At 45.1% G+C, this 22,905-nt stretch overlaps 2 protein-coding genes and 1 non-coding gene across 5 annotated transcripts; 1 reads left to right on the forward strand and 2 right to left on the reverse strand.

Annotated features, from left to right (window-relative positions):
- Window positions 1–39: 39 nt before the first annotated feature.
- Window positions 40–15,089, forward strand: DIS3L (DIS3 like exosome 3'-5' exoribonuclease). Its single transcript, XM_030281441.4, has 17 exons — window positions 40–283; window positions 3,215–3,368; window positions 4,104–4,232; window positions 4,774–4,909; window positions 5,656–5,832; window positions 6,705–6,783; window positions 7,674–7,853; window positions 8,404–8,573; window positions 8,907–9,068; window positions 9,739–9,986; window positions 10,730–10,822; window positions 11,372–11,905; window positions 12,664–12,818; window positions 12,906–13,084; window positions 13,692–13,837; window positions 14,318–14,492; window positions 14,565–15,089. Exons 1-17 carry the CDS (start codon window positions 139–141, stop codon window positions 14,871–14,873), a joined length of 3,171 nt encoding a protein of 1,056 aa, XP_030137301.4. The 5' UTR covers window positions 40–138; the 3' UTR covers window positions 14,874–15,089.
- Window positions 15,090–15,593: 504 nt separating this feature from the next.
- TIPIN (TIMELESS interacting protein) lies at window positions 15,594–22,039 on the reverse strand. 3 transcript variants are annotated; one of them, XM_030281443.4, is made up of 8 exons: window positions 21,613–22,039; window positions 21,109–21,268; window positions 20,613–20,706; window positions 20,313–20,388; window positions 19,001–19,123; window positions 18,394–18,457; window positions 16,390–16,566; window positions 15,594–16,108 (listed from the first exon to the last, which is right to left on the reverse strand). In XM_030281443.4, the coding sequence occupies exons 2-8, from the start codon at window positions 21,239–21,241 to the stop codon at window positions 15,957–15,959; spliced, it is 819 nt and encodes a 272-aa protein (XP_030137303.4). In that variant the 5' UTR covers window positions 21,242–21,268; window positions 21,613–22,039; the 3' UTR covers window positions 15,594–15,956. The 3 variants fall into 3 exon arrangements, with proteins under 3 accessions (XP_030137303.4, XP_072789897.1, XP_030137302.4); XM_072933796.1 differs by having other exon boundaries at window positions 21,109–21,265; window positions 21,609–21,728; XM_030281442.4 differs by having other exon boundaries at window positions 21,609–21,728.
- Window positions 17,425–17,559, reverse strand: LOC115496737 (small Cajal body-specific RNA 14). Its single transcript, XR_003962252.4, has one exon.
- Window positions 22,040–22,905: the final 866 nt, after the last annotated feature.

The following is a 22,905-nucleotide window of genomic DNA, read 5'->3' on the forward strand; positions in this document are numbered from 1 at the left end:
CTCGGTTGGAGCCGATCCCCGCGCTGTGACCCCGCGCTCCGCCCCGCGCAGGCGCCCCGGCTGTCGCGGCCTCGGGGCCGCCGGTCCCCGCCATTGCCGGCCGGTCCCCGCCATTGCCGGCCGGTCCCCGCCGCCCCGATGCTCCGCACGGAGAAGGTGCTGCAGCTGCGGGGGCAGCACGGCCGCGCCGTGCGGGTGGTGCGGGAGCACTACCTGCGCCCCGACGTGCCGTGCCGCAGCGCCCTGTGCCGCAGCGCCCAGTGCCGCGCCGGCTGCGCCCGCGGTGAGGCTCCGCCGTGAGGGGACTGGGGGGAGCCGGGACAGAGCCGGGATCGCCCGTGGGGCGGTGGGCGGCGTCCCCCGGGGCTGCGGGTGACGGGGGACAGAGCTGCGGGCAAAGTGATCCCTGGGCTGGGATGATCCCTGAGCTGGGGGGATCCCTGAGGACAGAGAATGATCCCTGAGCTGGGAGCATCCCTGAGGACAGAGAATGATCCCTGAGCTGGGAGCATCCCTGAGGATAGAGAATGATCCCTGAGCTGGGAGCATCCCTGAGGATAGAGAATGATCCCTGAGTTGGGGGAACCCCTGAGGACAGGGAATGATCCCTGAGCTGGGAGCATCCCTGAGGACAGAGAATGATCCCTGAACTGAGGGAACCCCTGAGGACAGAGAATGATCCCTGAGCTGGGAGCATCCCTGAGGACAGAGAATGATCCCTGAACTGAGGGAACCCCTGAGGACAGGGAATGATCCCTGAGCTGGGAGCATCCCTGAGGACAGAGAATGATCCCTGAGCTGAGGGGATCCCTGAGGATAGAGAATGGTCCCTGAATGAGGGAACCCCTGAGGACAGGGAATGATCCCTGAGCTGAGGGGATCCCTGAGGACAGGGAATGATCCCTGAGCTGGGGGGATCCCTGAGGACAGAGAATGATCCCTGAGGACAGAGAATGATCCCTGAGCTGGGGGAACCCCTGAGGACAGGGAATGATTCCTGAGGACAGAGAATGATCCTCGGGCAAGGGTTATCCCTGGTGGGGAAGGGGTGATCCCCGTTCTGGGGTGTCCGGATGGTGCTGAACAAATCACGGCTGTAGCAATAGTTTTCCTTTACAGCAAGACCCTTGAGAAATCAACGAGGCGTTAAGAGCGGAAGGAATCGAGGAGTTGATTGTTAGAGGGTTTAACTGTGAACAGTTTACTGGCAGTGATAAAAGGCTAAAGGATTGTTCAATTTTTACACTTCTCTTGTTTTAAAAGATCCTTTAAAATGAATTAATTTCTGCAGGGTGGTGGTTTATAGCATGAGTTAAATTCTATACATACCTGTTAAGTATTACAATGGGGCCAAGCCATTATCTTGAAGCCATTGTAATTCTTCATCAGCAGCTATTTCTGTTCAGTAATTAAATGTAATTGCCTGTGTTATATTAGGGCATTTCAGACATGGGAAGGCTGCCAGGCTCTGATGTCTGCATTTGTTGTTTTTACGTACTGTGGTGCTGTTATGTGCATCGTAGATCATCACCAGAGCTGTGGTTGATATTTCAGTTGGGTTTGTTGTTGTGGTTGTTCAATAGCACAATTTATTTGATGCAGGAAACTGATTGGTAAATAACAAACATAATATCCAACCTGTTGAAATCGACCAAATGACTTGCCTGAAAGAAAAGGTTGAGAATTGTGACAGTTTTTTTTCCTTTGGAACTATGATTGGGATAGATGTTTTCACTTTTGACTTAGGTTGCAATCGAGGGCAGGAGGTGTATTACTTAGATCATTATAGTGTATTACTGCTATCTAGGAGATCAGGACTAGTTACTGCCCCCTAAAATACATAATTTGGTTGTGAATTCCTCAAGGATAAATTAAAGGCACATATCAGAAAAAGCTCTAACCTTTCCTGCTGTGCCTAACTCCCCCTCTTTTGTACTTAAATGTAAATTGTGCTACAGGTGACTGTCAGAATATGTCCCTGTGTGATTATTCAAGGTAACCCAGATGTGAGGGAAATATTTGCTTTCCTTCCAGACTCTACACAGTGTGCTGAGCAAATCTATTTCATGCCCTGTGAGAGACTGCCTGCAAAAATCACATCAGCAGGTGCTTGTGAGGGTGAGCTCTGCCTGCCTAGGAGTCATTCTGCTCTAGATGGATGGGTCAGGCAAGCATAGCTTCGGATGGGCACAGCTCATAAATCTCCCAGTGACATTTCACTTCTAATGCTCTTCTGAATTATTAATAAATATTAGCTTTCTTGTACGCCTGCTGCCATCATCCATTATAAGCCTTCAGTGTGAGATGAGGCCAAGTTACTGCATGCACAGTTGTGCTGGCTGGATTCACTTCTTGTGGTCACAGCTCAAAGTTTGCCCCATGTCAGCTTCTAAGAAGTACATTAAAATAACCCAACTTGTCACTATCTGTATACTTCATTCTGTATAATTTTCCTGCACTGTGGTGATTTCAGTGTTTATAATAAATGATAAATAGACATTAAGAAAAAATACAGTGGAGGTCCCCTCCCATCTGAAAGCTTTTGGGTAATCTTTGAAATACCAAAAGCAATTAAAGTCTTGAATTTTGAGGTACTTTTTAAGATGTCATCTGTGATGTGTTGTGTCTGGTATTTTGATGGCATATTCCTAAGGGATAGAGTCTCTATAAAGAAAATTAACACTGTTGGTTAATAGTTTCGGTTTAAAAACATCTTTTCTTTGCAGTAGCAGTGGTTTTCTCTATGTGCACCCTTACCTGTGCTCTTTTATGTAAAGAGCCTGCTGTAAATGGTGTGTTTGAATAGAGAGAGCTGTAGGAGCAGGGTAAAGGAACTGCTCATAATTCTACAGCCTTTAGAAATTCCATGAAAAGATTTTCTGTGCCAGATCTATAGTCCCTTTTTCATATGGAAACAGAGAAGAAAGAACTGTAATCTTTTCTCTTAAGCTATAGCCTTTTCATAATCAAAGTGGATCTTTTTCACTTCTTTAGATAGAATTTGCACAAAAGTTTGGCATCAGTTGGTGCAAAAGGGTGTTTGTCACAAATTTATGGACTGTACCACTGAAGTTAACCATAAAATCCATAATTTTGCTCATCAGAAAAAGATTTGAGGAGGCGCAACTCTAATTTTCTTACATCAGGAAATATTTTCTAGAAGCCATTACTGCAACTGAAAGTTTGAACCTTGAAACTCTGAATTATCTTCTAGATGGCAAATTGTTATCAGATGATGTCACACACTACGTTGTCCCCGACTGCAAGGTTGTTCAGGAGTACCTGGAGATTCTGGAATTTCCAGAGCTGAAAGGAATTATTTTCATGCAAACAGCTTGTCAGGCTGTGCAACATCAGAAAGGACGAAGGTACTTTTCCCACAATACTTATTTTTTATTTAGATTGAAGTAAAAATACTGATTTGTAAAATGTATAATTCTTTAGGCCTTTCAAGTGTCTTAATGTAATTTTACAAAGGGGATCCTTTGTGATCCATGGATATCAATGCCTGGCATAGTTTTCAGTTGATAGGAGCAATATGAAACCTGTAGCATTATTAACGAATCAAGTGGCTGGTGACAGGAATTAATTAGAGTTTGCTGTAATGATCTATTATGTGCCCACAGCTAGATTATGGACAGGTTTTGGTTTCTTGTTTTGACACCTGAGCACTTGTCTTTGGGGAATAATTAATATTATTGTCTGTTACTTATCTCACCAGACATTAACCTGGGCATTGCCATAGCATTTCAGAGTAAAATTTGCTCTCAGGACCTTCCCATATTTCTAAAGAACAAAGGCTTTTGAAGAAATAGCTCTTGCCCCAAAAGTGACAAACAAAACAAGTTCCTGAACATTTAGGATGTTTTGTAGGGCTCACTGGAAAACAAGTATGTTTAATATCAGAAGTGTTCACGATGGAACTTAAAAAAGTTTGCTTGCAGGATGGTTTAGGATTTATCATCAGCGGTGTAATTTAATGAATGCATTTCTCTGTGCAAGACAGTAATTTTCCTGGAGTTTTTAAGCTGTATTTTCACAGGGAGTTAGAATAGCATTATCAAAAGCAGGCACAAGAATATATTTCTCTTTTTTCATTGCAGACAGTACAACAAGTTACGGAATCTATTGAAGGATCCCCGTCACGACTGCACTGTGTTTGCTAATGAATTTCACCAGCACTGCTACCTGCCCAGGGAGAAGGGAGAATCCATGGAGAAGTGGCAGACCAGGTTTGTTGGAACCTCTGCAGTGTCACACTGCACAGCATCATGACTTTGTGTGCAGGAGTGTGAGCATGCACCAGCACCAACCAGAGTTCATGCTCCTGCCCTGCTTAGCTCTGCAACTGGGAGTCTGCATTGTTCTTTGTGATTATAAAGTAGCAGCATTGTTTTCTTAGGGAAATAGACAAAATGTAATTAAATTAAATGCAGTAATGCTAAAGAAAAAGCTGGAGCAGTTTAAAGTCACACTGTAGCATCAGAGTCTTAGCACCTCCAGCCTGCTTTTTACAGTCACTCAGAGGAACTTCATGTTGCAGCCAGGGCACAAGTTGATGTACTTGGGAGGAAACATTCTATTCTCCTCTCTTCTTGTGGGGCTTAAGAGTGGCACAGGAACATTTTTGTAGGAAAACATTTCTGTAGCTTGCTGTATATGTCTCAAAAGTCTGAGTGTTAAATCAAAATCTCATTTATACGAAGCCAGCAAAATCATGCAAGTAGAAAATGAGCTGTTGCAGAAGTCTTATTTCAAATTTTGCTTTTCTAGGAATATTTACAATGCAGCAGCCTGGTATCACAATCACTGCCTGGGTCAGATGCCAGTTGTTATGGTAACAGAAGATGAAGATGCTATCAGGCAGTACGGAAATGAAACAGAAGGAGTGTTTGTGATTTCCTTCAAGGTAACATGCCAGAAAAATAAAAGGTTTCCTTTATGCTGCATCAAAATGATGAAGCAAGTACATTTAAGTATATTGCAGTCAGAGTTTACATTCAAGAAAACTGTGATGGTAACTCATGTCTCCATTTATCAAAGCAAGCAAATATGTCACTTATGTGAATGTCAGAAAAACTAGTGGCAGTGAGCAAAGCAGAGAGCCAAAAAGCTAAACAGCAGCTCTGATAACAGAGGTCATCTTTCTTAGGAGACCTTTTCCTTGTTTTCCTTGTTTGTAAGGAGTTTGCCATTGATGAGCATTGGTCTGTTCCCTTTGGCAGCTGCCTAAATCTGGAGTGCAAGCAGTCCATAAGCAGCTGTAGCCTAAATATCCATCAACAATGTTCTGCCAGTTACTTTGCCTGGACTGCTGAGGATACAGTGATGTCTGAGAAAATAATTAATTCTTCATTTTGGTGTCCATCCCTGTACTCTGAACTCAGTGGGATCTGGGGATGGGATGTTTACGTTCAGCTGTGAAAGGATATTGAGTAAATACTGCGCCAAACTGATTGACCTTTGTTGTATTTAGCAGTGGATTAGGCTGGACCTGGGACAGATGTGTGGGGTTTGGAGCAAACTCATCATTACCATTGTGTTATTTGGGTACAGTGTGAGACAGATCCTGTCCATTATGGGCTTTCCAAATGCATTATTAAAAGAAGAGAGATCTCGGAATACTTTTTGGTTTATTTCTATTTGTGCATACAGAATTACTTGGATAACTTCTGGCCTGACCTGAAGGCTGCCCATGAGCTCTTTGGCTCCATAGTCCAAGCTCGGCGTGAACGGGAGAGTGAAAGCCAAGAGAACCATGGCAAAGAATATCCTGAGCACTTACCTGTAGAAGTGTTGGAGGCTGGGATCAAGTCTGGAAGATACCTGCAGGTATTTGTTACGCAGGGAACATACACAGAACATTGCAGTCTTGTGCTTGATCCCTTGAGTTGCCTGAATTAAAGTGATTAGAGAAAGAAATATGGCTGTGCTGGGAAGAGGGAAAGAAAACAAAAAACAAGAGGATGGAAGGGATTAGGATTCTTGAAATATTTCCCCTACACTGTGTTGTGACATGTGGATTTTTTTTTTTTTTTGGCTTGTAGAAGTTAAAAGTAAGAATCAACTATTGAAGATTTGAAATTTGCTATGCATTTCTCTTCAGGTTGATATTTGATGTACCTGTAAATTGATAAACCAGGTGTGATTTGAAGCAGCGAGAACTCATTCTTAAATATAAATAGTGCTGCACAAAAGCAGCAGAGCAGTTCTAAATTCATTTGCACAGAGATCTCCCAGTTAACGAAATTAGTTTACAGGTTTGTGGCTGTTGAGGACCTTAATATGGATTGTTGGTAGACAAGCATCCTTTTTTTAAAAATAATTTAAAGAATTAGAGGCAGTGATTTTTGGATAAAATATGAACAGAAAGACAGAGGTTTTTTTGGAATAATGTCAAATTCTCTGCAAAGGCAGTCAGTAAAGGTAATCTTACACTGCCTGTGGTTGGAGTAAAATATCATTTAGCATCTTACAAATAAATTCAACATTTAAAAGAATTTACTTTTCCAGAAGTGAGTACTTCAAGCCTTACATCCTGAATGCCCCCCTATAGAGAGAACATCTTTGTTCAAAATAACCCACGGATCAATAAAAACTAATTCATGTAAAAATAATTTTAACCCCCAAAATGTTATCCTTTAAAGTTGTTTATTTTTAGGGTGACTCTTTCATTCACTGGTTGGTTTGTTGTTCTCTTCCAGGGTGCCCTGAATGTCAATAAGCACCGAGCACAGCTGGAAGCTTTTGTTCGGCTGCAGGGGATTGGCAGCAAAGACACGGGTGAGACTGTTCAGCTGTCAAAGGAGATGAGGGCTGAGACACTGCAGTGCCTGTCTGGTTTTCATGGGCCAGAAAGGAGTTGAAGATTAACCAGAGGGTGGAACTGTGAGGGTGGAACTCCTTCCTCTTTCTTACCCCCTTTGGCCATAATCTGGCATCTTGTCCTGTTTCCCTGCACCCCTCTGAAGGGAAATGCTGGTGAAAATTGTCCCTTTGCTCTAACCTTAGGTGACCACTCCTTTGACTGCAATAAGAGTTTGCATAGATGTTGGCAGGATTAGGAAGCTGGTCTTTGTGAACATAATTGGAAAATTGCCTTTTGGATCAAGCTGATCCAAAGTGATCCAGGATTGTCTCTCTGGCATGAGTTACTAATCAGCACCTTTGAAGGAACAGTCCATTGCCCTTGCACAGACACATTGGCCCAGCTCTCACTAATAACTACTTTCAAATGGTCCTGTGACAGACCCTGCAGACAAACCAGTGCTCAGTATACTCATTATTTTTTAAAAGCTTGTTTTATTCTGAATCCTCCCCAGAATCATGTGGCAGTGGCTTTCACAATTTAACTATGCTGTCTGCTTTTATAGCTGCTGTTTAAGAACAATGAACTTATCCCAGCCTATCCTGCTTTTTATCCAAAAGTTCATTTACAGAATTCCTTAAAAGACACTTAAAAAAAAAAAGGAAACAAACAAAAAAAGAGGAAAAGCTTTTCATTTCCTTGCAATATTAATTTCTTGCCAGTAGTTCTTTTTAGAAGAAATCATATTGGAAAAGTTTTCCAACAGAAAAAAAAATCTGTTATTTCAGCAGAATGCTGCCAAGAATGGAGGGATTTAAATTTTTTTAGCATATTATAGTTCTGTTTCCCTTTATTTTAAATACAGAACTTCAAAGTGACATCCTTATTTATGGGGCCAAGGCTCGGAATCGTGCAATCCACGGGGATGTGGTTGTGGTTGAGTTGCTCCCTGTGCATGAATGGAAAGGAAGGACTGTTGCCCTCTGTGAAAATGAGACTGAGGAAAAAGCACCTGCAGACACCACAGGTGACCCTATGCCCACAGGTAAGGAGAAGCATCCTTTTAATTCCCTGTTGATAAATAATGGAAAAAAAAAAAGTTAGGTGAAAAAGTATCCCTGTGTGACAAGCCTGGGTACCATGGGAGCTTAGAGTCTGGTTTGAAATGATTACTCTGAAGCTGTAGCTGCATCTTAAAAGTTTGTTGAGGTCAGAGCTAAAAGCTTCAAGAGGTTAATTCTCTTTTTGTAGGGAAATCATGTTTTGTTTTGCTCTTTGCTATTAAAAATTCTCTGTATTACTAGAATTGGCCACATTTCAGCAACAGTGGGAATCTCTGAATAATTTATGTTATGTATCAGTAGAAATCTATACAATGAGTTAGTCTCCACATAAATAAAAGCTCATTAAAATCTGCCAGTGCCAACAGTAGTTTATGACACACTTGTATTGTCTGCACACCGTATGTTGTTGGCAGTTGTAACAGATTTGGGGACACATCAGTTGATTTTACAAAGTGAATCTCCTGCACCTCCCACATATTTGCTTTCTTGGTTCTGTTTAATTCTTTAATGCACAATGTTCCTTATTTAAAGGCAAAGTAGTTGGAATCATCCAGAAGAACTGGAGGGATTATGTGGTCACTTTCCCCTCCAAAGAAGAGAGCCAGTCCCAGGGCAGAAATGCTCAGAAAGTCCTTGTAACACCTTGGGATTACCGAATTCCCAAAATCCGGATCAGCACTCAGCAGGCTGAAGCATTGCAGGTAATTTAACTGAAGTGTTTCTCTGTTCTGCGTTCCTACAAAGCTGTGTGGGTGTTATAGGCTCTAATGATGCTTCCCCTGACAAAAACATGGTAAAGCAAAATCTGTGAGGGTTCAATTTCTGCCTTGAAGGATTGTGTTCAATTCCTGTCAGGACCACTTCAGCTTCAGGTAACAAAGCTTGAGTTCTGAATTTCAGCCACAGTCCAGCTACCCTGAGCACTTACATACCACTTGCTTTGGTTTTTTTCTGCTAAGTTTAAGGTTGTGGTAGGGGAATAAATTGTGCTTGTGAGGGGCACAGAGCTGTTCTAACAGAGCTGTCTGCTGCAGGAGTACCGAGTTGTCGTGCGCATCGATTCCTGGGAGTCGACTTCCCTGTACCCCAACGGGCACTTTGTGAGAGTGCTGGGGAGAATTGGAGATCTTGAAGGGGAAATTGCAGCTATTCTGGTGGAGAACAGCATTTGTGCTGCCCCTTTCTCAGAAATCCAGGTTTGTCTGTTTGATCAGATCCAGTCTTTTCTGTTCATTCCCAGGGTCTTGTTTCTCAAAGAGAGGGACCCTCTTACAGCTCAACATCTTTGTTGCCAGTGGGTTTTAGAAAGCCTACTTTGAAAGCTGATAATTTATTATTATTTTACTTTATTCTTCTGGAATCTCTTGGATCAGTGGTTCTGTTGATACTATGGATTTTCAAGTCAGTAGTGATTTTGAGTTAATCCTTTTGCTGTGAGGAGATTACAAACTCTTAATTCAAATTTGAGTTAGACTTTTAAGATTTTTCTGTCTTTAGTATGTGGTTATGCTGCTGATCCTAAAGGCCTCATCCTACTGAAATCATAGTATTAAATACTTTGCTTTCAACTGGGAGAGGAACCAGCTTTCATAGATAACTATTTTGATGATACCTACAATTAATAGAAAGAAGAAGACTAAAAAACCAATATATTTGCCAGAGCTGCAGTATCACCTCAGTAATAACACTTGTTACTAATACACATAGAATTATTTTCAATTTTTTCCACACTTTCCATGACGTAAATGTAATGGACTTGGAAAATGAAACAAAAGTAGAATTAGAAAAACTAATTAAATCTAATTTGTTGGCATCTTTTTGTAGAAAATACATAAATCTATGTTCATCAACCATATTTCTGTATAGATGAGTGAAATGCCAGCGAGTTCTCCAAAGAATCCATGGAAAGTGAGTCCAGAAGAGGAGAAAAAACGCCTCGACTTGAGAGATACCCACCTGATATTCAGCATTGACCCCAAGGGCTGTGAGGATGTGGATGATGCTCTCTCTGTCAGGACTCTGCCCAACGGGAACCTCGAGCTGGGGGTGCACATTGCAGATGTGACTCACTTCGTGGCAGCAAATTCCTACACTGATGTTGAGGCCAGAGCAAGGTGAGTTATATAAATTAGAAAATTTATGGAGCTCAGAAGTTTGTGATGCTACCTTAAGGAAACTTTGGAGAGAAAGAAACATGCTTTCACCTTTCATACCTTACTAAAGACTTCTTAAAGCTAATTAAGCTATCAGGTAACTAATGACATTCTGCTTCTATTTGGACACATTTTCCAGAAAGCTATACAAGTTTCTTCTTCCCTAATCACTCCTCTTTGCTAATTTAACATCTGTGACTTAAAGTATTTTAAAAACCACTTGTTTGCATTCCAAGGGAGATGAACACCCACAAAATGGAATTAAGTCTTAGATTAATTTAATTCCAGAGGTATTTGTCAGGCTTATGTTTTCATATTCAGTTTTGTCTTTTAATGTGAAAATATTTCATTCTCTTTTTTCTTTTATTGACGGTGTCTTGAACTTAAACTGCTGAATCACTTAATGAACTGTATTCTTTGTAGATTCAAAGCAGTATAATGTGGAGGCAGCAGAGATGTTTGACTAAGTCACCTTCTCCAGTGAGCAAATTTTGTCCAACCCTGGTTCTGCCCTTAATGGCAGCTGAAATACCAAGGAAGGCAAAGTTAGGGCTGTACTGTGCAAATAGCTATTTAAATAATTTGACTTCAGTATTGCACCTGTGAGTGTTCTGTGGGAATAACCTTTTCAAATCAGTCTGTGGAGCAATGCCTGTAGTCCCAGGAGTGCTGGTGGGAAGAGCAGTAGCTGTGTTTTGTTCCAGGGCTACCACGTATTACCTGGCAGACCGGCGCTATGACATGCTGCCCTCCGTCCTCAGCGCTGACCTGTGCTCCCTCCTCAGCGGAGTGGACAGGTAAGGCTTGAGAATTGTTCTCAGCAGGGACACTTCTACAAGTCATTTTGCATTATTATTGAAAGAACTGTATACATTAAAAATTACCTTTCAGTTCTACCAGAGGGAGGGTGAATTTTATAGATCAGTTGATATCAATTTACAGGCTCAGTTGAGGATATGCAAGGCTGCCCTGAGGATATTCAGGGTACAGAGGTGTTCATTGTGGATGCATCTGAGTAATAAAATAAAAATGGGTAAAAATAACTATCACAGTGTAGCTCTGCTTTAACATAAAGGAGACCTTACACCTTAGGGGTATTCTGCTTCAGCAGATGAATTGAAGATACTGCTGTGTAGCTGGTCCTCATTTCAGTTGTGATGCATGAGACTGAAAGGCAAGTGCTGTATTTAGTGGTGTTGCTGAGCACTGGTTTAATGAAGAAAAGGATGCTTCCACAACCAGAATTAAATCTCTAAATTTCTAAGAGTTGAAAGTGCTTGCAATGGGAGTTTAAGGGGAGTTTAAGTCTGCCAGAGCTATTCCAGAACTGTGGTGTTGTCTTTAAGATACGCTGTGAGCGTCTTGTGGGAGCTGGAGAAGGAATCGTACGAGATGCTGAGTGTGCAGTACACCAGAACCCTGATCCGCTCTGCCTACAAGCTGGAGTACGAGACAGCCCAGGGACTGTTGGATGGGGACACGAGTGTCGTGGGGAATGTCCTGGAACTGAAAAGCCTGGATGAAGGAACGAGGCAGAAGAAGCTGGCTGAGCTGGTTTGGGCCGTATCCAAGCTCACCGACATAGCGCGACACGTCCGCGCTGAGCGGGACCGCTGCGGCGCGCTGGAGCTGGAAGGGATCGAGATCCGGGTGCAGCTGGATGACAAACGCAATATCCATGACCTCATCCCCAAGCAGCCGCTGGAAGTGCACGAGACCGTGGCGGAATGCATGATCCTGGCCAACCACTGGGTGGCGAAAAGGATTGCCGAGGCTTTTCCGCACCAAGCTCTGCTGCGGCAGCACCCTCCACCACGCCAGGAATTCTTCACTGAGCTTCGGGACTGTGCCAGTGCCAAAGGCTTCTCCATAGACACACGGTAGCTTTTGTTACCAAAGTTCTGTAACTAAAATTAAGCAATTAACTATTTGGCCATGTTATTGTTAAACAATTGCAGCTCTGAGTATCAATGTTAAGAGACACTGCATAGCAGCTCTTAAAAGGAGTTTTATCAGAACCTTTCTGATGATGTTCTGACCAGGAGAAGCTGCCTGCCTTATTCTGGCTGTACAGCAAATGCCAGTGGCTGAATAATTTTAGACATACCCAAATGAAACATTTATTCAGTCACTGTGCCCTGGTCAAGCTCTGCAGTGGCCTTATTTGCACTGTATTTCCTGCATAAGAGAGTACTGGTTTAAATTAGTGGAATTCTGTGCAATGAAGTAATTTTAAATGACTCAAAATAATTCAGAATTACTTGGGCAAGATAACGTGAGAAGGCCATGGTGAAGGGCATCAGTAGAGCCTCTGTGACCTGGGTGTCACCTTGTCCCATTTGTGCTGGACACAAAGGTTTGGACCAGCTCACTCTTCTGTACTGCACAGGATGGAGTTTGCTCCAGCCCCTGGTTCTCCAGGTTGCAGCAGACAACTGGGTGAAAACTGGGATTTTTCTAAACATTTTCTTAGAGCAGAGCTGTTACTAAACTGCATTGAGAGTTTCAATATCACTCTGCTTGCCATTTTTGTATGAATAACTATTAACTTCTATGTGGGTTTTATGCTGTTGTGAATTGTGAGCCATTATAACCAGGGATAGTGTCATTTTCTTTGGAATTAACACCTTTTTGCCAGGTCTAACAAGGCTTTGGCCGAGTCTCTGGACAGAGCAAACGACCCCTCGGATCCCATTGTGAACAAACTGCTGCGCTCCATGGCCACCCACGCCATGTGCAACGCCCTGTACTTCTCAACTGGCTCTTGTCCCGAGGAGCAGTTCCATCACTACGGTATCTGGTCACTTTCCTGCCTTTCCTGCGAGTTCTGAGCTGTTGGGAGAGGCTTTGACTGCTCATCCCCGTTCCTGTCTTTGGCAGGGCTGGCCCTGGAGAAGTACACTCACTTCACTTCTCCCATCAGGAGATACGCTGACATCGTTGTGCACAGGCTCCTGCTGGCAGCCGCCCTGAGGGGAAGCACGGGGGATGTGAAGGATAACATCATCAGTAACAAGGATCTGGAGGAATTGTGCAGACACATCAATAACAGGAACCGGGTAAGGGCGTCCTCGTGGGAGTCTCCATGGTGCCCTAGGGAATGGGATACCAGTCCTGACTGGCTTCCTTGAATTAAGAGTATCACTTTACTTTCATTTTTAGTGCTTTTCTTCTGACAGTGGTAGTAAAAGTGCTCATACTTCACATGTAATGCATGTAGGATTTTGTTTTAGATGTAATTTTTTCTTGGGGACAGGTAAGACATCACACCATGACACAAAATAACTCACACATGGATGTTAGATGCAAAAGAGGGAAAAAAAGAACTAAAAGAGAGCATTTTATTTTCTAACTCCACTAAGTGACAGTGGATTGGAGGGTGAAATTGCCACTTCTCCAACCATGCTGGTCAAACTAGCAGTCTATCAATTCTCTACCTACAAAGAAAAATGCAAAACAATCATTATTTACATGAACAGTGTGAGAAGATTCAGTAGAAATATGTAAACATTAGAAGACATGGCAAACTTTTAGAAGAACTTTAAAACTCTCAAAAGAACAGGGCAACAGTAAGACTAAATAATGGGAAAAGCAGCTGGGAAATCAAAGGCAGAGATGTTTGTGGGAATATTTATGTATTTTTGTCTCTGTGTGGGGTGCTGGCAGGCAGCCCAGCGTGCTCAGAAGCAGTCCACAGAGCTCTTCCAGTGCATGTACTTCCGAGACAGGAGCGCCGAGAGCGACGAGCGCTGCGTGGCCGACGGCGTCATCTACTCCATCCGCACCAACGGCGTGCTGGTCTTCGTGCCCCGGTGAGCCAGAGCTGGCAGTGACACCTGCTGCTGCTGCAATGTGGGAGGGCACAGCTCGATTCACAGCTGGCATCCCCAGCCAGAAAAGGTGCTGCCTTACAGAGAACCCAGGGCAAACACGCTGCTGCTCTTCAAGGAGCTGCTTCTAAAATGGAGAACTGTCTCCTCGTGATCTGGCTGGAAAAACCTGTAAAGCTGCTCTTCTCCCATCGCTGATCCATTCCAGGCCCCACCCAGCACTCAGATAATAGATCACTGACTATTTCATTTTGCTTCACTGCTCTCAAAACACTTCAGTCGCTGCATGCTGTTTCATGTCTGGGTTTCTTTAACAACACCTATCAGTGTTCCTGAGGCAGGATTATCAGGCTGCTGTGCCTGCCCCTTCCTGTTGCTTTTCTAAAATCCCAGCCAGCCTGCAGGTTTTGAAACTAAGAGACCTGAAAATGGTTAGAACAGCTTCTCTCTGCTCTTTTGCAGGTATGGAATCAAAGGTGCAGCGTACATGAAAAACAAAGAGGGCTTGGTCATCTCCTGTCAAGGGGCTGGGAGCTGCCAGTGGGAGCCTGGATCCCTCCATCGCTCTCAGCATAAAATCACCTCCACTACAACTACTGGAGACTCGATGACCTTGAGCCTTTTTGATCACATCACAGTGAGTATCTCATGTGAGACGAGGCAAAGGAAGTAGCACCATCAGAAATTTAACCACAGTATTGCCGTGCAGGTGAGAATCCTCGTGCAGACCTCGCGCTGCCATGCTGAAACCATCAAGCTGGAGATCATCAGGAACGCGCCGCACCGCACTGCGGACACGGAGGCTGCCCACAGGAGCTCCCAGGTGAGGCCTGACCTGGTGAAAGAAGTCAGCCAGTCTGCAGAGGAGGCCCAGCGGGCCCAGGAGAGAGCCAGGGTGGAAGTGATGGATGAGGAGTCCCGGGAGTTCTGCCAGACCAAGGGGCCCAGCCTGTACCAGCTGCTGGAGGAGATCCGGGAGCTGGCACTGCTGGATGTGACAGAGGACATCAGGACTTGAACTGGGACCTGCCACCAGCTGCTGGGGCTGTCCCACTCCTGTTCACTGTGCTCAAGAGCTAGGGGGATCTTTAAAAAAGTTTATTTAAATATTCAAAAGTCCTTTCAATAAGAAGCTAAATATCTATTTTAAATATGAATTATTTTTATCTGATTATGAGTATGGATGCGTTATGAAAAGATTTTATACCTGATAAAGCTCGTATTTCAAACTAAAGGCAGTGTGCTGTGAATTCTTTTAAAAATCATTCAAAAAATTACTTTGCTCATGTCTATAAATTAAGTTCTTAAAACCTAAATACTTCCTTCTTCCTTATAAAGATATAGAAAGCAAATTCCTTCATGAAGTAACACCTGTTGCCCTGAGGGCAGTGGCTTAATTCAGTGTGTAGAAATTCAGTACTTTTTATCCCTTTATTAGAAGGGGTGACTCCTCTTCATTCCTCAAAAGGGAAAAGCTGTTGTGTAAGAAAAACCAGGACTCTAAGAAGAGGATGGAGCAGGGGAAGGAAGGTCTTGTGCCCTGAGGGGAGGTGTTTGTCTGAGGAGAGATGTCTGACCCAAGGCATGGGGAAGTGTGGGAGCACTGGCCTTGTAGCAGCCTCATAACAAGAACTTCAGGTTTGACTTCTGGAATTTAACAGCTTCCATTTTATATGAAAAATATATAAATAATGGATAAACAGTTAAAAAAAATCCAGTACCCCTGTTAAAAGACCTGTTAAAAAACCCCAAACACACCTTTAATAGCAACTTAATCCATCAACATCCCAGTTCATTCAGTTTAACATAAATGATAAACTATATTCAAAGTAGGTCCAAAAAGTCATAAACATTTCCCAGAAAACATTTTGTGAGGTGGAAAAGATGGCTCAAGTGCAGCTGAAGAACTTTGTTTTGTTTCCTGGTGTATGGAGCTGCTCCCCTGCAGCTTCCAGGGAAGAGCTCTGTCCTTCAGTGAGGCCATGGGAAAGACTTCCCTGAAGCTTCTGCAGTGCCAAGAGCCAGCAACATTTCAGTACAATGCCAGTACTTAAAGCAGAGGGGTCTTTTGGTCAAGAAAGGCATTCACGGTGTGAGGGAGCTACTGCTCTTCCCTGGCACTTTCCAATTCATCATCTCCATCCTCTGTGGGAGTATCCTTGGCTGCAGGAACCTGAGTGTCTTCAGTAAGGTCAGTGGAATCCTGAGCAACTGGGCTGTCCAACTCCTCTTCTGAGTAACTGCTGGGGAGCTCTGTGGAGGAAAAAAAGGAAAACCATGAGCAGAGACTGTTGCTGTGTTTAACTGGTGTTTCCACCACCAGAATCCCAGGCTGTGGCAAAGTCAGCTCAGAGGTAAGAGGCTGAGTTGCATTTCACCAGAGACAAAAGTGTCACAGCTTGCAGGGAGTTTACAGGAAACCTGTCCAAATGTGAGAGTTGCACATTGCAGCACTCATTGGGAAAGCCATCGGGGCCACGAGCCAGCAGCTCAGGCCCCTGCCCTCCCTGTTCCCACAGAAACGGGATCCTCACCCTGGTGCTGGGACTGGCTGAGGCCCTGCAGCCGCGCCTGCCTCCGCTCCAGCGCCAGCTGCCGGTTCCTCTTCATCCGCTCCTGCTGCTCCTCCGTCAGGCTTGTCCCAGGCAGGGAATTCAGCTCCTGTGCATCGTCTGCAGCTGCATCCAGCCCATTGCTCTCCCCGTCTGCTTCTGGTTAAAAAGGAGGGGTGGCAGGGGGAAGAGGGGCAGAATCAACACTTTAAATCCATCGAGATCCACAACACATCAGTCAAGAGAATATTCTGGAAGCATTTATGTGTTCTACGTTTTGTATTGACAGCCAAAGCTCATCCCATAATTTAATTTAAATGGGAAATTTTCTGCCTAGGCCCACATGCCCAGTATTCAAAGGGCACACGTGCTCAGAGCTCACACACACAACCATCAATGCCTGAGTGCAGAGACACAGCTCTGTGTACTGAGATGACAGCAGCTGTGCTTGAAGGCTCAAAAGGGACAGGACATCCAGGCAAGCCTTTAGGCCAACCTTCCTCCCAACCCTATTAATAAAGTACTGTCCTTTAGGAAGTGGCAGGAGTCCTGCAAGCATTCCAACCTTTCAAGGCTGTGTGGCACTAACAGAATGTGTCCCTGCTCATGGCACGGGATGGAACAGGATGGGTTTTAAGGACCCTTCCCACCCAAATCCAGGATTCTGTGAATCAGAAGTCTGAACACATACATTGAGTACTCAGTTCTGAATTCAGTGTGCTCTATTAGAGAGGTATTTACTCATCTGCCAGCACTGAAACATGCCAAGTGGAGTCAATTCGGTTAGACAAACTTCACCCACCCAGAGAGCAGCAGAGTACCCCGGGCCCCTGCACCACTTCAAGCCTGTGAATAGAAAGGAGAGCTGACAAAAAGGATGGGTTGTTAATACAACAGCCCAGGCTGAGGTTCATGTCACACCTGTGGGATGCCAACTCCAGCTGTTCCCCTGAAGGCTCAGCAGTGCCCTCAGCCCCACAGCTGAGGAGCAGCCCAGCTCCAGGCCCGTTCCAAAGCAGTGTGTGGAACCATCGCACAGAACACTCTGATCGCTCTGCAGACGCTGTCGGCAGGAACCACTCGCGTTGCTCTGCGTGGCTGCATCTGGCTGCACTGCAGCTCTCACAGTGCAGCAGCAGTGAAGGCAGCCACGCGTCACCAACTGCCCCGAGGGCACCCCAAAGCCCAGGCCAGCTGCTTCCACTCATGAACTCATCCACAGCAGCTTCCCAAGCACTGGCTGGGCTGGAGGCCGAGGTTCACGTGGAGACACATGGGACAGTGGGCAGATAATGCTCTCAAGAGAGACTGACAGTAGAAATGCAAAACCCTGCACAGGTCCTTAGGAATGACAATGAAATTCCTTCCTTTCTGCTGCTAAAGTTTCTTACAAACTACCATGTGAACTCTACTTCCTCTTTAATTGAATACTGTTGATGTCTAATTTCTATCTGACTGGAAGAGACTCTTATGTCCTCACTAAGTGCTGGGTTCTGACCCTGGCAGAAGGAATTCTCCCAGAGCTGTGTGCCAGCTCTGACAGACACAACAGTGCCCCCAGCATGGGACAGCACACCCTGACTGCCCTGCAGCTCCTCAGAGAATGACCAGCATCAGCTTGTGATTCCTGCTTTAGCAGCATCCAAGAGCTCTCCAGCCTGCACTCACGTGAGACTGCAACACAAACCTGTGTGCTAAACAATTGCACTTTTAGGGGTTTTTTTTTGAAGAATATTTTTAACAATTCTGGTTAATCCCATTTTCCATTTCCTTTCAGCACTTTTATTTATTTTTACACACATATGTTCAAGTACCAGTTCAGCTTTGTCATCATAAGACTCAGAAGCCTGGTTTTAAAGCAGAGACCTCTCAACAATTTCTTCTACACTTGAAATGCCTATCATGATCATTCACTTCAGGTCAGTAGGAAGGGAAATAAATAATGTTAAGCACTGAAGTACTGAACAAACAGCAGAGAGAGCATACCTTCATTATGTTTGAAGTCTTCATGTAAAATAGGAAGATCAAGCCTAATCCGCTTCAGGCAGGTCTGCAGGTGGGACATTAAAAGACTAGTGTTCATCTGTAGCAAGTTTTTATGTGCAACTTTGGGAGGATGGGAATACCACAGCAATTTTACACTTTATTACTCTGAAAAAATACTCTCACTTCATGTCCATTTGACACACAGACCTTCAATGCTGTGATCATCTTCCCAGTCCTTCATCTATCAACCAGCCATGTGAAGCTGAATTCCTTATCAGTCTTTTTTGCAAGTTCAAACATTACAAATCAACCAAACAAAAGCCAAACCCCAGCCAGTTCCAGCTGGTTAAGCAACTTGCTGTGGTTAAAGATGGCCTGAAAATGCTGAAGCCAATTCTCTGGAAGATTATTTCAAATAAAGAAAGGTTGTATCTAAATACAAACATAAATATCAGACAAAGCTCTAAACTGAGAGAATTTTATTTAAACAACATTATACTTCTCAGCAGTATGCACAACCTAAGTCTTCTTTTGCTGTATAACTGATCCCCTAGACCTACTTGCACTGTTCCAAACAGCGTGAAGAGGAGCTGGCAGAAATACATACCTGAACTTCCTTTTTGTTTCCCAAAGACTCCACTCTGTCAATAAAATCCTCGAACCGCAGCTGTGGGAACAGCCTGTGGGCCCAGTGCTCCATGTGCTGGATCAGTGTCTTCAGGTCCTCTGCCTGGAGCAGAAAGACAACACCCAGCTACCAGAGCTGACAGAGAAGGGAGACTGCAGAGGGAAATGGGACAGAGACTCCTGAACACATGGGGCAGCTGCAGCTTGCCAGTCCCTGTAAAGTGTCAGCAGTACCGATGTGAGGGTAACCTTTCCTTCCTCCTCCCACAATCCAGAGTCACTGTAATCCCAGGCTGTGAGAACAGCACTGATACAAGTTCAGAGGAGCATTTGCATAGCCTGTAAAACATCTGCAGGTCCCGAAGCATTGTCCTTAAACAATCAGGCCTGAACTCAGGCTGAAATAAATCCACAGGGGCACAGCTGGCATTGATCCTGATGTTTAGAATGAAGATACATCAAATTAGGCCGATCTAGGAAAGGTTTTTGCACCTTTCAGCACCACTGCCCAGTTCCTTTGTGCTCCAGTGGTAATGAGAACACATAAACCAGAGATGCACAGGTGTCCTTGCCAGTGTGCCAAGAGATCGTGGAATTGTTTGGGTTGGAAAAGTCCTTGAAATCACCAAGTCCAGCCACTAAGCAGCACTGCCAAGGCCACCACTAAAACATGTCCCCAGGTGTCACATCTGAATGTCTTTTAATCCCTCCAGGGATGATGACTCCACAGCACAGGCTCCAGGGCTGGACAACACTCCTGGTGAAGAAACTTCCCCTAAAAACCAGCCTAAACTCCCTTGGCACAACTTGAGGCCGTTTCCTCTTGTCCTATTGTTTGTTACTTGGGAGAAGAGACTGACCCTCCCCTGTCTACAACAAACTCTATAATGATATGCAAAGGAAAACAAGCTCTGCATGTTGAAGTGCACCCAAAACATAAGAAATCTTGTAGAGAAAGTCCTTACTTCTCTTTGCTCAAGTGCTATGTCACATTTTTTTTAAAAAAACCTTGGGATGCAAAACCCTGCTTGTACGGACAATACAAGAGCCACAGATGGGGTATTCTGCTTTTAGAGTTGAGGGAAAGAATTTTATGATCAAAAGATGGATTTTGTTAAAGCATTTAATGATTGTTTTTAAGTTTGAAGCTCCAAACACCATCAGGGCTTGTCAGGCACTGCTGGAAGCTGGCTAACCAGAATTCTATCAGTGCTCCCCATAGCAGATGGGCAGCACTCTAGCAAATCTGCATTCACCTCCTGGAAACAAACCCCAAGTTCACCAGCTCTTACCTCGTGCCCTTTGCCCTTGAACTTCACGTTGTCAAACATGTTTCTCAGAGCTGGGATTCCTCTTTCTGAAATTAACCTGGGAATCCGAAATGGGGGAGTTATTTGAAACCTACTTTCTTCTTCCAATTAACAAGTAAAAAAAACCTAAGAAAAAACCCTCACATTACTTGAAACAGCCTAAAGCTTGGATTCTTTGTGTTGATTATAAAGAACTCACACCAGTTTTAGAGGTACCTGAATCATTCTCCCACAGCCCTACATCAAACTCAGCACACAAAGAAATGTTCTGTATAAAGTTACCTTTGGGCATCTAATCTAGGCCTTGGTCTTTTTACTGCCTTCTGTGTGGTCACAGCAGAATCCTTTGTTTGGGACTGCTGGTTTCCATCTGGATCTGGGGGAGAAAAGCATCATTTAAGTATTCAAAACAATTGCCATCACCCAGGATTGTGTCATGCACATTTTAAGTTTCTACTTGTATTTCTCATAAGTGCACTGAGAGCACATCCAACACTCTTATCCCTCCTATAAGCCAAGTCATAAAGAGTAATTACAGATCGTTGCTGTATAATTATTTGTAGCAACATTGTGTCAGAGGAGCTTGAGTTTTATAAAGATTCCTCTGTGCACATATTTTCAGGGACTCTACAAAAATAAATTTTTCCCACAAGCTGGAAAGCATTGCATGATTAACAATTTACATTTACAGTTTTTCTGCCTATTTTTAAGCACTGAAGTCCAACACCACTGATTTCAACTGCACAGCATAAAAATGGGATTTTTAGGGGGTGCTCACCTCCATTAGCCTGAGCCCATTCTGCATCGTCTCTTCCTGGAGAGCCAGGAGGTGGAAGAGGTGGGAAGGTTTCGTCTTCTGTGTTCTCATAATCAGGAAGATCAAACAAGTTGTTCTCTAAAGGATCCAGCATTGCTACAAAGAAGCCTTTTTCCCCCTCCTGTGGAAAACACCAAAAGCATTTAAAGAGAACCAGCGAGGCTGACACAGAGCAGATAAAACGTAAATTATATAAAACATTTACAGCTTTTTCAGGAAAATATCTGCCAACCAGATCATCATACAAATTAAACAGCAGATACCATACAGAGGATAACACAACCCGACCTTGCTGAGCCGAATAAAATAAGGGTTTGTGATGTTTCAACTCGTCAGAGTTACTTAGGAGTGGCAGGAATTAACCTTAATAAATCGACTCCTGACTACAGCGCCTTTCCACCCACATGCCTGACCAAAGCCTACGGGGGGTGGAGTGGCAATTCCTCAAATTTACAGCTCACCCACTTCAAAACGCGGTCTGGAAGAGGAGTTCCCTTTTCCGGCTCCGCAAGTGAAGCTGACCCAGAGCCCCCGGCTGGGCTGGGCTGGGCCGGGCCGGGCTGAGGTGGTGCAGCCCGGGCTCCGGTTCTGTTTCAGGGGCCGGGCTGAGGCGGTGCGGCCCGGGCTCCGGTGCCGATCCGGACGCGGGGCTGAGGCGGCACAGTCCCGGCTCCGGTGCTGTTTCAGACGCGGGGCTGAGGCGGCACAGTCCCGGCTCCGGTGCTGCTCCGGACGCGGGGCTGAGGCGGCGCAGTCCCGGCTCCGGTGCCGTTCCGGACGCGGGGCTGAGGCGGCACAGTCCCGGCTCCGGTGCCGTTCCCAACGCGGGGCTGAGGCGGCACAGTCCCGGCTCCGGTGCCGTTCCCAACGCGGGGCTGAGGCGGCGCAGTCCCGGGCTCTGGTGCCGCTCCGGACGCGCTCCCTGCACGGACGTCCCTCTCTGAGGGGCCGGGGCTGTCCCCGCGCGCGCCGGGTCCCGCGAGAGCCGCGAGTCTCGCGAGATCCCGAAGGTTTCGGCGCCAAAACGCGGCGGGCGGGGCGAGGCGGCTGAGGCGACCTCAGGATTATGGAGGCCGGGAATGCTCAGAGTGGGAAAGGACATTACAGATCAGCTCATTCTCATTCCAACCCCCCTGCTGTCCGCAGGGGCACTTTGCACTATCCCAGCTTTCTCCAAGCCCTGTCCAGCCTGGCTTTGAACACTCAGGGATACAACAGCTGCTCTGGGCAAACTGCCGTGGCTGCACCACTGTCACAAGGAGGAATTTCATCCTAATAGCCCAGAATGTCATCCCAATATTCCATCCAAACCTACTCTTCAGTTTGAAGCCATTCTCTCGTCCTGTCTCTCTAGATCCTTGTAAAAAGTCCCTCTCCATCCTTCCTGTAAGGTCCCCTCATGAACTGGAAGGGCACAGGTCACCCCAAAGCTCCTCCAGGCTGAACAATCCCAGCTTTCCCAGACTTTCCCCACAGGCTGGAAAATCCCTGAGGTTGGAAAATACCTCCAAGGTCACCAAGTCCCAGCTGTGACTGATCTCCACCTTGTCACCAGCCCAGACCACTGAGTGCCACATCCAGGAATTCCTTGGACATGAATTCCTCCAGGGATGGGGACTCCAAACCTCCCTGGGCAGCCCTTTCCATGGAGAAATTCCTGCTGTTGTCCAACCTGAGCCTCCCCTGGTGCTGCTCCTCTGGGAACGCAGTGGGCAATGGCTGCTGTGCTGTTCCCAGATCAGATTGTATCCAGGTAGG

This window comes from Taeniopygia guttata, chromosome 10 (genome assembly GCF_048771995.1).
Source record: "Taeniopygia guttata chromosome 10, bTaeGut7.mat, whole genome shotgun sequence".
NCBI classification, from domain to species: domain Eukaryota; kingdom Metazoa; phylum Chordata; class Aves; order Passeriformes; family Estrildidae; genus Taeniopygia; species Taeniopygia guttata.

Excerpts from the sequence above, each read along its gene's own strand:
- TIPIN (XM_030281443.4), bottom strand. The coding sequence starts at position 21,241 with ATGCTGGATCCTTTAGAGAACAACTTGTTTGATCTTCCTGATTATGAG. Across the intron at positions 18,458-19,000 it reads GAAACAAAAAGGAAGTTCAG|ACCTGCCTGAAGCGGATTAG; the intron begins GTATGTATTTCT and ends TCCCACCTGCAG. Across the intron at positions 16,567-18,393 it reads AGACTTCAAACATAATGAAG|AAGCAGACGGGGAGAGCAAT; the intron begins GTATGCTCTCTC and ends CTTTTTAACCAG.
- DIS3L (XM_030281441.4), top strand. The coding sequence starts at position 139 with ATGCTCCGCACGGAGAAGGTGCTGCAGCTGCGGGGGCAGCACGGCCGC. Across the intron at positions 3,369-4,103 it reads CAACATCAGAAAGGACGAAG|ACAGTACAACAAGTTACGGA; the intron begins GTACTTTTCCCA and ends TTTTCATTGCAG. Across the intron at positions 7,854-8,403 it reads AGGTGACCCTATGCCCACAG|GCAAAGTAGTTGGAATCATC; the intron begins GTAAGGAGAAGC and ends CCTTATTTAAAG.